The 13,135-nt window shown below is 36.2% G+C and overlaps 1 protein-coding gene across 1 annotated transcript in view; it reads left to right on the top strand.

Annotated features, from left to right (window-relative positions):
• The window catches only part of LOC104499837 (oxidation resistance protein 1-like), a 32,685-nt gene extending 23,881 nt beyond the window's left edge, over nt 1-8,804 (top strand). The window contains exons 6-8 of the mRNA XM_010143395.1: nt 750-1,543; nt 5,315-5,483; nt 8,591-8,804. Coding sequence (XP_010141697.1) covers nt 750-1,543; nt 5,315-5,483; nt 8,591-8,804 — 1,177 coding nt within the window. The remainder of the gene's footprint in view (nt 1-749; nt 1,544-5,314; nt 5,484-8,590) is intronic.
• The last annotated feature ends 4,331 nt before the right edge of the window (nt 8,805-13,135 follow it).

Raw genomic sequence — 13,135 nt, 5'->3', positions numbered from 1 at the left:
AAGTAAGTTGTTCTTTCATGTTTGCTTTTTTTTACTGTGCTACTTATAAACATTTGGTGTCTGCTCTTTAAATTGTTCAGTTGTACCAATTAGCTTGGGATTTATTTTGCCTAACAGTGGTATCCTTAAAGATCACGTGACTGGTGAAGACACTAATCACTATTAGGTATTTTCCATGAGCAGAGAGGTAAGATCTACCTTAATGGTTCCTGTTGTTCTGCATTGAGTAGCTTAGATGGTTAAGGTTAGACCCAGATGACTTCTACCATTCATTTCTCACCAGAGGTAGGCGTCAACTTCTTAAAAGGGTGGGATAGGTCTACACAATTGTAGACCTTTGGTAGTCAAAGCTTAAAATATTTTGGAGAATTTTTACTTTTAGAGTTTATGGTTGTCTGTAGCTTTTTGTTGGTTTTCCCCTGTTTTTTTTGTTTCCTTTTTTACACTTTAAGCATCTCAACCAATCTTGTTGGTTTCGTAGGACAGCTTCTACTGACAAAAGTAATGTCCTGAAGTTGAAAAGTCTTATCTGTGTCATGCTTGCAAAAGGTCTGCCATAAGCTTACTCTTAGAACATACTTTATGCTTGCTTCCTATTACTGATGCTCTGGATTAAGGTTTTTTCAGTTCGTTTATATATTTTTTTTAAAAGCACCCTTAAATTTTTTCAGCATTGAACAAAACTTAGTAAAGAAAAGAGCTTGGTGGAAGAGGCCCTTGCTATAGTAATGTTCTTATTTGTTCAGCAGAGATGTAGAGCAGCTGTCTGTGAGGGACCTTTGCCATTCCAAGAAAGCTGCAAAAAGCAATACGGATGAAATGGATTCCAGGGTTCACGATACAGGCAATGACAGTGCTAGTACTGCCCCAAGGAGCACAGAGGAGTCCCTCTCAGAAGATGTCTTCACAGAATCAGAACTCTCTCCAATACGTGAGGAACTTGTTTCATCAGATGAGCTTCGACAGGACAAATCTTCTGGAGCATCATCGGAATCTGTCCAAACAATAAACCAGACTAGTGCTGAATGTTTAACAATCATTTCAGACTCAAATGAAGCTGCCAGTGACTTAAAACCTGCTGCTGAAATGATTGTAAATGTTGAACAGTTTGGTACCCACAGCTTAGGTTCAGAAAGTGCTGAGATGTTTATAAAGCAGGGACAAGAACCTTGTGAAAATATTGCAGATGTCCTTCAGCAGCCTTTGCAAGGATCACGTGGTAGTGAAGAGCAAGACAAAACAACAGAGATGAGGAGCTATCAAGATTCCTCACTGGGAAGAGAACCAGGAGGAGAGAGTAGTATGGGAGAGGAAAGTCCATGCTATGAAGATACCACAGAATCTCAGAAGAAAGAGACAACTAGCAAAGGACATGTAGTGAGAGAGCAAACACAAGACTCAGAGACTGAAGTTGAGAAACTCCGCAAACTCTGGAAGACCCACACTATGCAACAAACCAAACAACAGAGAGAGAATATGCATCAGGGTTCACAGAAAGAACTTAGTCAGAAAACTGTGACTGCAGGAGATGGGCAGTTAGAAGGTGAGTCAGTATTTGTGTGTTAACTTTCAGATTTGCAATTTATTTCCCCCCAGCTCAGCAGAAGTTCTGTTTTCTTTCATTCTGTAGGGTGCATCTCCCTATATATTGTGTATGTCACTCACTGGCTTTCAGTTATACTTAAGCTATACCTTATATGAACGAATGGGGAAAATTTTGGTCAGGGAAGTGAAAACGTGAATACTTTTGGTACTGTCATTTTTCCTCACTGAAATTATACTTATGATCATATTAAAACACACAGTCTTTGTAGGGGAGATTTAAATGAGCCTGTGAAGTTAGATCCGTGATGCATTGGTCACTGTAGAGCTCAAAATTAAAAGTGTTCCTTAGAAGTCAGCCAGCTGTCACTTATATTTTAATCTCAGTTACATATAAATGAATGAATTTCAGGGAATGAATTTAATCTTACTCATAGCATGTCTACCTTGTGATGTAAGGTTTATGATGTGAACATCAAACACTGGAGTTTTAACGCTGTTCGATACTTTCAAAATGTTGTTTTGCTTGCATCTTGTCATACTTCTGTGCTGACTAGGACAAGGCTGAGCATAGAAAAAGCATATCTCAGGATAAATAAGAGCTAGATAGTAAGAAACTAATGCTGTGAATATGGGGAACAACTAGGCTTATTTCCTAAGTACCTTTACTACTCTGCAAAGATCAGGCCCTAGGATTATTAGTTGGAAGTTATCTTGGAAGTCTTTTGAAGTTACTCGATTCATATTAAAAAAAAAAAGTGTGTGTCTTTTAAGTAACTTAAAGATGTTTCTGTATGTATTTGATTTTGCTTTTTAAAAAATTCATAGGTTACTTTCTGATTCCTTACTATCTTTACTAATGGACATAAACTAGTTTTAATTGTCCTGTAACTGTAATTCTGAATAATGATCAATTATTTGAGGGGGCTAGAAAGAAAATGTATCTTTATGCCTATCACAAATTAATAGATTACATGTGAAGTGCATTTGAGGGTCAAATTGCTTATGTTAATTAAAAGTTGAGATTGGTTTGAATAGAGAGGCATATTCTTCGAATGACAGAAATTCATCTTACACTTAGGATAGTTTTGGGGTTTGTTTTTCCCTTGTTAGGAAGGATCTGAACTTCGGAATTTGAAGCAGATTAATAGTTGCATCATCTGTGATGAGTTTGGCTTTAATGCCTCAAATATTAAAGGAAATCCTGTGGCAAAACAGCCAGCTAGCAGTAGTTTCTGGTTGTGGCTTTTAAAAAATGCAAGCACAAGTGTTTTTTGCTGTGATTGCTGCTTTTCTTACAGTTGAATATTATTTGTAATTCCATCGTATAAGATGTTTTAGTTCTGTTGGTTTCCTAAAAGATTGTATCATTGAGTGGCACTACAGGTTTTTCCTGCAGAATGATCTACAGTCACAGATTATATACGTACGTAATAAAAAAAAAATATCTGCATACAGGGTGCTGGCTAGAAACCTTCTGCACATGGTCTACAGCCTCACTGAAGGCTGTGGGAGTAAAACAGAAAAATCAGAAAAAAGCACAGGTTACTTCTTGGAGCTTTGAGTCAATGACTTCAGTTGGAATTACATTTCTTATTCTTGCATGTTGCATGAGCAGAATGAATATAAAACAGTAAATAATTCATATTTCTCAATCTAAATATATTTGGTGAAGCTTCTACTGGCTTTGTCTAAAGGCAAGTTTAATAGAGTCAAGGTAAAAGCATAGGTCTATTGTTTAACTCTTGAAGGTCACTCGATACTTAATATATCAGGTCTGTTAACACCAGGTCACTAAAAAACACTAGGTCCTTAAAAACTGAAATGCTATCTAATATCCTGTCTATCGGACTCAAACTCTGAAGTAGTCTTACTATTGTGTCATTGAGTTACCTAGATAGGACTTTTTATCTCCTACATATAGCAAGGACTTGGTTGATTTTGGTTTGGGGTTTTTTTCTTCTCTTTTGTGGGAGTTTTGAGCATCTAGGTTTTTGGGAACTACCACTTGTTGATCTTTGCACAGGTCAAATGTTTCTAAGTTTGGAATTAATACTATTTATTCTGGATGTTGAACATGTGATGGAATGCAAGTTGATAACATGAGTAGTCTAGAAGAGCTAAAAAACACCTCCCTCGGAATATTTTTTTTTTCAGGATTCTTATATTCTCCTCTGCTTTTACAGATGCTTAGGTTAACCACTGGACTGAAATAAAAGCCAGATGTAGCTGATACTTTGGAGAAATTATATTACTCTGTAGTTTTGTGTGTGTCTAAACAAGCTGAAATTTCATTAAAGATAGCATGTCTGTTTGCTGCTTAGTCAGCTGGATATTGGCCAAGATTTTAGAAAAGAAAAAGCCTGACACACAATAGCCATTACTAAAATTTCTTTTCCTGATGAATTCTGTACCAAATATACAAAAATATATTGGAGAACATACCAAAAGAAAAGAGCATCTTAAATAGTCCTTTTGAGATTTGGGGCAGGGCTAAATTGTTTGTTTTCATTCTCTCTGCTAGGTGGAACTAAGTCCCACTTCTCTGAGCTCTATGTCAGAAGTTCTAAACTGCTGCATCTGAAAGACCAAATCGCAATTATCAGATCATTTTAAGAATGCTTCTCTAACACTGCCACAAAGTTTATGTGCCAGAGTTTTGGGTTTTTTTTTTTTCATTTATTTTGGGTTCTTTTTGGATTTGTTTTTTTTCTGACAGTTTACCTTTGAGCTTACAGATGTATGAAGTCATACATGTTATGGCTATTCTTCCTACTCTATATAGCAAGTATAATTCTAAAATATTGGAATGGAAAATTAGGAGATTACATTTAAATATTAACTGACAAAAATTATTTTGTGGATCACTGCTGTTCTAAACTTTATGGTGAGAATCTGAGTAAGAAAACTCAGCAGAGATGTTTATTGATCAGGAAGGTGATGTTTTCTGTGCTTAGCATACCTGTGGTCTGCATAGACACTGAAGGAGAACTTCTTCAGTAAAGATGAGTGTACTAGAAAATTGCAACATACCTGTATGTACATGTAACACCAGAGGTAGGCTAAATCTTCTGTTGTCATAGCTGATCATAAGAACTCTTAAATTTGCATCATCCTTCCTTGCCTTAAAGTGTCTTGTGGCTGGAGCTCAGGTTCTAGGATTTGGGCAATTAGTCTAGCAAACAATTTTGAGAAGGCTTATTCCTTTAGCTTGTGCTGACTTGGCAATCCAGACCTTGAGTAATCATATATTTAATTGAACTAACAGAATTCTGGAGAGAAACAGTCTATACAGCAACATCCAGTATACATTATCTTGAAGTGGTGTTCTTCTCTTTGAAGTGTTAGACATAGCTAATGAATTAAAATTACCTCAATCTTCCATGAGTAGTGCCAGAACTTCTGTTTTAGATTAAAAACTAATGAGCAGCTTTGACATATATGAATTGGGCCTTAGATATTTACACGATGCTGTATCTTTTGCATGTACATGGAATATTTTTTAACAGTGGAAGGGATGTCTGATCCACTGTTGTGGGATGTGCATTGAGAATATGTTCTGAAATACTTTCAAGCATGGATGAAATATTGTCATAATGTGATCTGAGGTTGGAAGCAGAAATGAATGTTAGCGTTACTCACCTGTGGTGTATTCTGAAGTTAAGTTTGCTGATGCAATTTACATAATGAAACACAGACAGGTAATTACTACTAATAATTTTGTTAAGGTCTTTGGTACTTTGTGGATAGCTTACTTTTTCTTGACTAATAGGTTCTTCTCTTACAAAAGAAAAAAGACGACATCGATCTCACAAGTTTCTGCGTCTCAGGGTTGGAAAACCCATGAGAAAAACATTTGTTTCGCAAGCAAGTGCATCAATGCAACAGTATGCACAGAGGGATAAAAAACATGAGTACTGGTTCGCTGTTCCACAAGAAAGGTAAGAAGGAGGTAGACTGTAAAAATCAACACTTTCCAGTAGCTCTTTGAACTTTTTTTTCTGCACTATGCAAAATTTTTCAGTGATGTTGTCTGTAAAGCAACATAAACCAGGGTGGACAATGGAGGATACTGATGATTGGCTTGTACTTAGCACTGGAATACCTCATTACTATACTCAAGTTTGGCTGATTTACTGGAGTTCCTTGCAGGTTCAACCAGTAGTTACTTGATTTATTTATTTAGGCTTGTGTTTGTGGCAAATGAATAATGAAAGAAAGATTCAAGTAAGCGGTGTCTGGTGAAGGAAGTGAGTTCTACAACAAAGATTTTATTGTCATATCTGTGCTTGCCATTATTTGGAAACTATCTAAAAATATTGTCTAATTTTTAAAGCTCCAAAGAAGAGCTAGCTGTGGTTCTCCTGTCTTGTCTTATCTTTATATATGGAACATGCAACTTTTCCAGGAAGCAAGTTAAACATATCTTCTGGAAAAAGAACTAAATTCATTGCAGTGATTCAAAGACATGAGTTGTCCATGCTCAGTCACTGGTAAAGTCTTGAATTCTTAAATTATCTTTACTGCTAGGAAACTGTGACTTCTTTTCAAGCAGAATATGATTTTGGGAAGTATTGGAGATTATTATATCCTTGTCAGAAGAGGGGGATGAAAAAAAAAACCAACAAAAAACTAGCAGCTATCATCTTGTACGAGTACCTACACACAATGATCAAGTCACTTTTCCATCTTTTCTTTTGAGCTGAATGGCATAGAATGTCCAGTTGGGTCACTGCAGTTGGGGACAGATATGGATCAATTGGAGAGAGTCCAGAGGAAAGCAGCAAGACTAATTAATGCCTAGAAAGTGTAACATATAAAGAAAATTAGAAGTAAGTGGGGTTCTTTAATCTAAAGGAGAAAAGGTGGATTTACAAACATAAAATCATTTTGTAATTAAGTTGACTGCAACAAGAGAGGCAGTAGTCTTTTTTTTGTGTCCACTGTGAATGGAAGTGTGTAATGGACTGAAATGACATCAAAATACTGGAATTCTCCAACAGACGGAACTGACTCTACACTAGCACATCACTAACCTCTTTTTATAAATCACCCCTGCAACCCCTAATGGTGGAGATTGTGCAATTTCTTCAGGCAAGTCTGTTGCACTGACTCCAGTATAGCTAATTCTGTCTGGGCCAGGTGACCTCTTGTGGTTACCTTCAACTCTAATTTTCTTGTTCTATTCATATCATATTTCAAATAAATGTTTCATATATGGCAGTGATATCTAGGTCAACTGATTAAAATGATTACTGTCTGTTTCATTTTCTAATGTAGCAGAGCAAGTACTTAACTTCAGCTAAAGCAGAGTTCATCATCTGTTGCAGAAGAGATAGTTCTTAGTTTACAGTTTATATCTGATCTCCTTGGAAATTACTCTGCCTGTGAAGGGTTTCTCTCACTAACTGCATGAAGATTCAGTAATCTGTTCTTTATCCATCCAATGTGCGTCTTCTGACTTTGTGTACAAAAACATATGTGGTAGTAGTGGGGTGTTTTCTTAATTCCGTGTTAACCTTCCTGAGTACTACTCTGCGTAGGTCAGAATACTTAGTGTCAACCCAGTTGTCTTTGTGACCTAGTGCTAAGAAAGAGGAAAAAAAAGTAGTTATCTGACAAACCTGCATTATCTCAAATGAGTCAGCCTAGAAAGGAGTATCTTAGAGTTCCTTAAACACCAAGTTTTATTTCCTTTTTTAACAGCTATAATTGTACACAATTTCAAGTCCTTAAAGTTAAAATCAGGACTTTTTTTTTTTCCTACTTAAGGCTTTTTAAAGTTGATACTTCATTCCATGTGCAAAGAGTTTGCAGCTTCTTCTCCTGGCTTTGTGGGAGAGTTTATCTACCGTTATTCATCTGGAATGTTTTATTTTCTCTTGCTATCAGAGAAAGAAAGGGGTTTTGAGTTGTTTCATTTTTCCCTTTCATCATTATGTAGGAATGTTAATTTTAACAGACCTTGAATAACTGATCCTGTTCAGAGATTATTATTACATACCTCTGTGTTGTATCCTTCTAGGCATAGAGGCACATGAAGATTATAGATGCACTTTTGAGACACTCGTGCTCTGTATCTCTTGCCATTTTTCCAGTATTCAGTTTTGCAGAGATTTAGTGAGGGGAGGGAGGAGGGGGTAATCATCCAAATATTGTTCTTCATGCTAATCCAGTATGCAGATTTGCTGTAACAAATGTCTTTGAAGAGGGGTATAAGGAATATTCAGATTCTTGGTAACCAGAGCCATAAAGCTCTAGCTCTAAAGCTGTGTTTTCCATCGTGAAGAGATACTAGTGGATTCATCGCATGCCCTTTTTCTAAATGCACTCCATCTGTGTACCTACAGGAAATGCTCAACAGTGTAGACTAACATCTATGAGGGCTGTACGTAACTATGTTTGGGAAATTTGAGCATTTTGTTCTTCCAAACTGGAGAACCATGTCATTTGAGGCAGGTAACTTAAAAGGAGTTAGCTTTGAATCTTGCTACTTACTGCAGTAATTACTGTAGTTTGTAGTCTATGATTTAGCTCTATATATGCACACTTTCAGCCTTATTTCCTCATAGTGTAGTAGTTCCCACAGTCTGTATAATTTTGGTTACATGCCTTGGGAGTGTGCAGCTTCTTCCAGGAGAGGAAAACAGACGTGCAGACAGGCATTTTTAAAATCCAATTTTGTTTGGTTTTATGTAACTCTTTTTAAAAAAAACTTAAAAAATCTTAGTATTTTATTTTGGAAGTTATGTCAGTTGTACATAGATATTTCCAATGGGGCAGTAGTGGTTGAATTTATGAAAAGTGGTTCATTTATGAAAACACAGCTAGTCACTTGTCAGCTTGTTTTCTGGTTTTCTTCCAGTGTCATTTTCATATAATGAAAAAGAAAAAAACTAGCTTTTTTCAAATGTGTCTCTAATAACTAATAAAACATGAAATAGTAAGTATTTTCATTTTAATCTTAAATGCTAAATATCTTTTGGATCATGTCCAGTAATTCACAAACCTTATTTTTCTTTTCTGTACCGTTACTTGACTTCTTTAGGACAGATCACTTGTATGTCTTCTTTATCCAGTGGAGTCCAGAGATATATGCAGAAGATACTGGGGAATCTCTTCGGGAACCTGGATTTATAGTAGTGAAAAAGAAGGAAGAGTCTGAAACTAGTGAAGAAACTACCACTGAAGATGCTGCTAAAGAGTGGGAGGTAAGAAAGAACAGTGTCAAAGAATTCATTAATAATTTCATGGGAATGTAGTCAAAACAGTGTTAAATACTTTTCAGTAAGTAAAACAAAGCAATGCGCTTTATTAGTCTGCTTGCTATGATCATGACTGTTTGATTTACGTCATTCTAATGCTTTGCTCTAACATCAGTTCAGGGCAACGCTCCACAATTAGAAGTCATTTTTGTATGGAGAAAATTGGAACTTAAAGCACAGAGTTGAAAGGAATGTGAGTACAGCAAAGGAGTTGCAACTTTGAAGCAGACAGTTTTCAGTCAAGTAGACTGACAGTTTTCTGAAACTTATTAATCCTGTATCTTGAACATTGAATATACTTATTGGTAAGTCTCAAAACAGGGATGAGACAACAAAAAAGGAAAATTAACCTATCAGTGACATGTTTTTCCAATAATCCATTAATTAACTTCAGTTAACTTCTTCGTACATTAAGATGCTGTTGCATGGGTTTTAATAATATACTGTAACTGGAACTATCTCTCTTGTAACAAATACGTTTCTCCCATGTGAATCTGTGTCCACTGTGTTTCTATGGACACATCTTTACATGTCTACATGGCTTTGTTTTGTAGTGTATATACAGTTAAAGCACTTGTAGTCTGTGCATTCAAGTGTCCGTCCAAAGCTTGATGATTCTTGTCATATATATTGTAGAAGTATCCCATCAGCACTGTTTAACTTGAGTCTCAGGACAGCAATTGCAATCTCTGACTGTAACGCTGACTTTTGTTTTTCTTTTTCTTTTCACTCCCCAACCCAGCAATGGTGCACATTGAAACTAAGGAATGGGTTTTTTTTTTTTTTTAATAATTCTTTTTAAAACTTGCAATAGTCTACTGGGTAATAGTTGTCGTCTTAGCTCCAAAACTTGGGATTGCAGTAGAACTCTGACTTCAAACTTCTCACTTACTCAGCTGAAGTATTAGGCTGTGGCTACAAAACACTGTCTTTGCAGCTCAGCAATTTTTTTTCATGGGACATTTTTGCTTTGAGACATTGAAATTAGTATCATAAAAGTACATCTCTTGAATCTTCATATTTTCAGCATATATATTGCTCGAATATTTTTACCAGCAATGCATTTTGCTGTTGACCTTGCTCAAAGTCTTTACAAGTATTTGATGTTTTAAAACTTGGATTTTTGAAACATGGGCATCAGTGGCAAGTGATCAATATTAAGGCTAATTAGTGAGATGGATAACATTTCTTAAAAAATGTTGCACAAATACCAGAAATATGCTAAGGTGGTTGGTGCATTTTAACTTGAGTAATGTGACTTCCTATGACTAACTTCTAGCACAAATCTGAAAGCTGTTAAAAACTAACTTTTTTAATTCAGAAATGTTTGACAGTACCAGATGGTTCTACCTGTCATTACATACAACTACATTTTAGTGGCTTTTAACATAAGTGCTGGAAAGTATCAGTACGTACAGGGAATTTTTGTTGTCATACCTGTTATTCTCACTGAATTTCAGTCATTATTTTCAGTCAATATAGTTCTTACCTGTAACCCAACATGCTTTTTCTCTTGTTGGTTCTTGATCCAGGTGTAACTTTTTTATGGGTATTGGGATGATAAATAGGCTGTTTTATTCAGAAAACAGTGATGGGAAAACTCAAAGTAGAAGGGAAATGGAAATAAAATCTTGATGTATAAGTACTACTCAGATCTGCTCTCAGTAGTACTACTACAAGATCTACTCAAAGAGGAAGCTAATGGAGTGACTTTCTTTTCCAAAAAGTGTTCTCTCTGCTGGTGTTGTACAGTATCTTCAAACTGGAGAAACAGGGAAGAGAATTAATGGGTAATCCAAGTGTGGTGCTCTGAGGCAGCTTTTGCTGCTTTGATAGTCCTATGTTAACTCATTCAGCTGCAGCTTTTTATCAAGAGACTTTAAGGAAGTACTGTGCTGTTTTAGTGGAGAAGGAATTATGGGAAGAAGGAACAAGCAATAGCAAAGATCAGTAACATCTGAAACAAGTAGTAGGGGTTGGTTTATACATTTATTAAATGAATCAATGAACAGGACTAAGCTCCTTCTCTGAACTCACTCCAGTCTTTCATCTACTTATGCTTGCTTCTTCCACTTGTGTACAGAGTAGTCTACTTCCTGTCAGCCTTTTTTCTGAAGTAATCCAGTAGATATAACCTCAACCAGTGTAGTGGCAAAGAGATCAAGACCCCTGCCATATATTAAACACAGTTTGATTACATACTGCACTGTATGAAGTCTCAAAAAAAAAAATTCAGGGAAACCTTTAGCTGATTCTTCTTGTATGTTATGCTACACATTCAGTAGTTAACTGACTTATCAGAAATAACCATGAACCCACTACTATCTGACATTACCATCAATAAATGCGACTAATTCATAGTTGTCAATTAACACAGAGTTTAAAACTAACTTTGAGTGTACTTGGTAGCTGCTGTTACTGATGATGTTCCTCAGTATCTGCCTTCCTGAGAGGCTTCTGCCTGTCCCATTGGCAAAGCTCTCTAAAAAGGATACTTTTTCACTTCAGTTAAATCCATGCTGAAGATTTGTCTCTGATGTCCACTAGAAACGAATAGACAAGACTTTTATTTCATGTACTATGTAAGAAATGAAACTGTGCTGCTACTTTCTTGGTAGTGTTATGCCCATTTTTCTCAAATACCTGTTTTAACTTCTTGTACTTAAGTGAATGGGCATACAAGGAAGAGGCTGGTTTGGGTTGTGTAGTGGGCTTTTTGGGGGGTTGGTTTTGGTTTTTTTTACCATCTATACTGAGCCTTGGGGTTATAGAGGTATATTTATCATGGTGTGGGTTTTTTTTTACTTCGTGTGTATAAGTTCAAGTGCTAATGGCTTTCTTTATCTGTTAGCACAAATGATTAATACTGTTTAGGAACTCTATGTGTCAATGAACAAATGCTTTCTCCAAAGCATATTCTATACTTGCATCTAAACATGCCAAGATTTGACAGCAAGCTGACTGTTTCTGTTGTGCACTGCCTTGGAAACAAATTCCGTTGGTACTTCATGGTCTAATTTTGTTTCCATTTTAAGTACAATTTGTGTGTGTAGAAATTAATGATGCAGCATTGAGGTGCTCGCTGTTAGATAGCTGCGGACGTGTTAACATCATTTGGGGACCAATTAGTACCACAGATCGAAAGAATTAAGGAGTTCTTGTCTGTGTTGGTAAAGGCATGGTGCCACAGTCTTTGAAAGCAGGGATGGGTCTTCAAGCAGTGCTAATAGGATTGGTCTTCTGCTTGAAGTGCGAGATGAGTGAAGAGGAAAAACTGTTTGAATTCTCCTACGGTCTCCAAATCCTGGTTGAGAAATGAATTTAAAACAACTGTTTCGTATTTCTATAAAATAACTGATATTTTCTTATGGCTCCATAAAAAAAAAAACCTGCTTTCCTTAAAAGTGGTGTTGACATTGCCTGTAAAGGGTAAATGTTATTCCATTGCGTATATGATTTTTTTATTTTAAAAAACCCAAAACAAACAAACAAAAAACCCCAACGGTATGAACCAGACTTCATCCTAGAACAGCTTGAAGAAGGATTATAAGGAGTACTGCCCAGTATGCATTGTTTTCTACAGCTTTTCTTGCAGACTCTAATTTTTGTCTGTTAATGAAAAAAAAGCACTCTGAAAAACAACAACAAAAAAAGAGATGGGGGTGGGAAGCGGTATCTCTGCAATTCATCAATCCCAGAAACTCCATTTTAGGAAAACAATAGAATAAATGGATTCTAAAATTTTCAGAGGCTTGTTTCCACTGCTGTTGCTATATGAAGTGACAGGTGGCATTGTGAAGTTGACCATTCGAGGAAAAAGATATAGAAGAACAAGTTACGGTTAATGACATTTTACATGTGTATCGGTGATCTAGTATACAGTTACATGATGTAAATCAACTACCCACTGAGCTAGTGTGCACACAAAGTGTGCTGATAAGCTGACGTGTTTTTCCACAGAAGTTGACATGCACATGTAAATAATCCATAAAAATTTTTAGAGAATCAGTATATCATATCGGGGGTGGGGGGGAGAACAACTGAAACTAACTTTCCAGGCAAGGTTTTTGCAGTCTTACTAATAATAGATATAAAGGAAATTGCTGTGCCCTAACAATTTAGCAGAGGGACAAGGACATTAGAGGGGAAACATTGGAAATGACTACTTGCAGAGAAGCAGTAGTGCATAAAGGAAAAGTGACACAATTTGTGCTTTCCCATTTGAATTTTATGATAAAATTGTTGCACCTATTTTGTATCTAACTGTTAAGGGTCGAGGTAATAATAATTTTAATAGCTCCTCGAATTACCTTAACGAATCCCTCTGT

This window comes from Buceros rhinoceros, unplaced genomic scaffold, assembly GCF_000710305.1.
Source record: "Buceros rhinoceros silvestris isolate BGI_N320 unplaced genomic scaffold, ASM71030v1 scaffold26069, whole genome shotgun sequence".
Taxonomy (NCBI): domain Eukaryota; kingdom Metazoa; phylum Chordata; class Aves; order Bucerotiformes; family Bucerotidae; genus Buceros; species Buceros rhinoceros.
The sequence above is the reverse complement of the archived record's forward strand: the minus strand, read 5'-3'. Positions and strand labels throughout refer to the sequence as shown.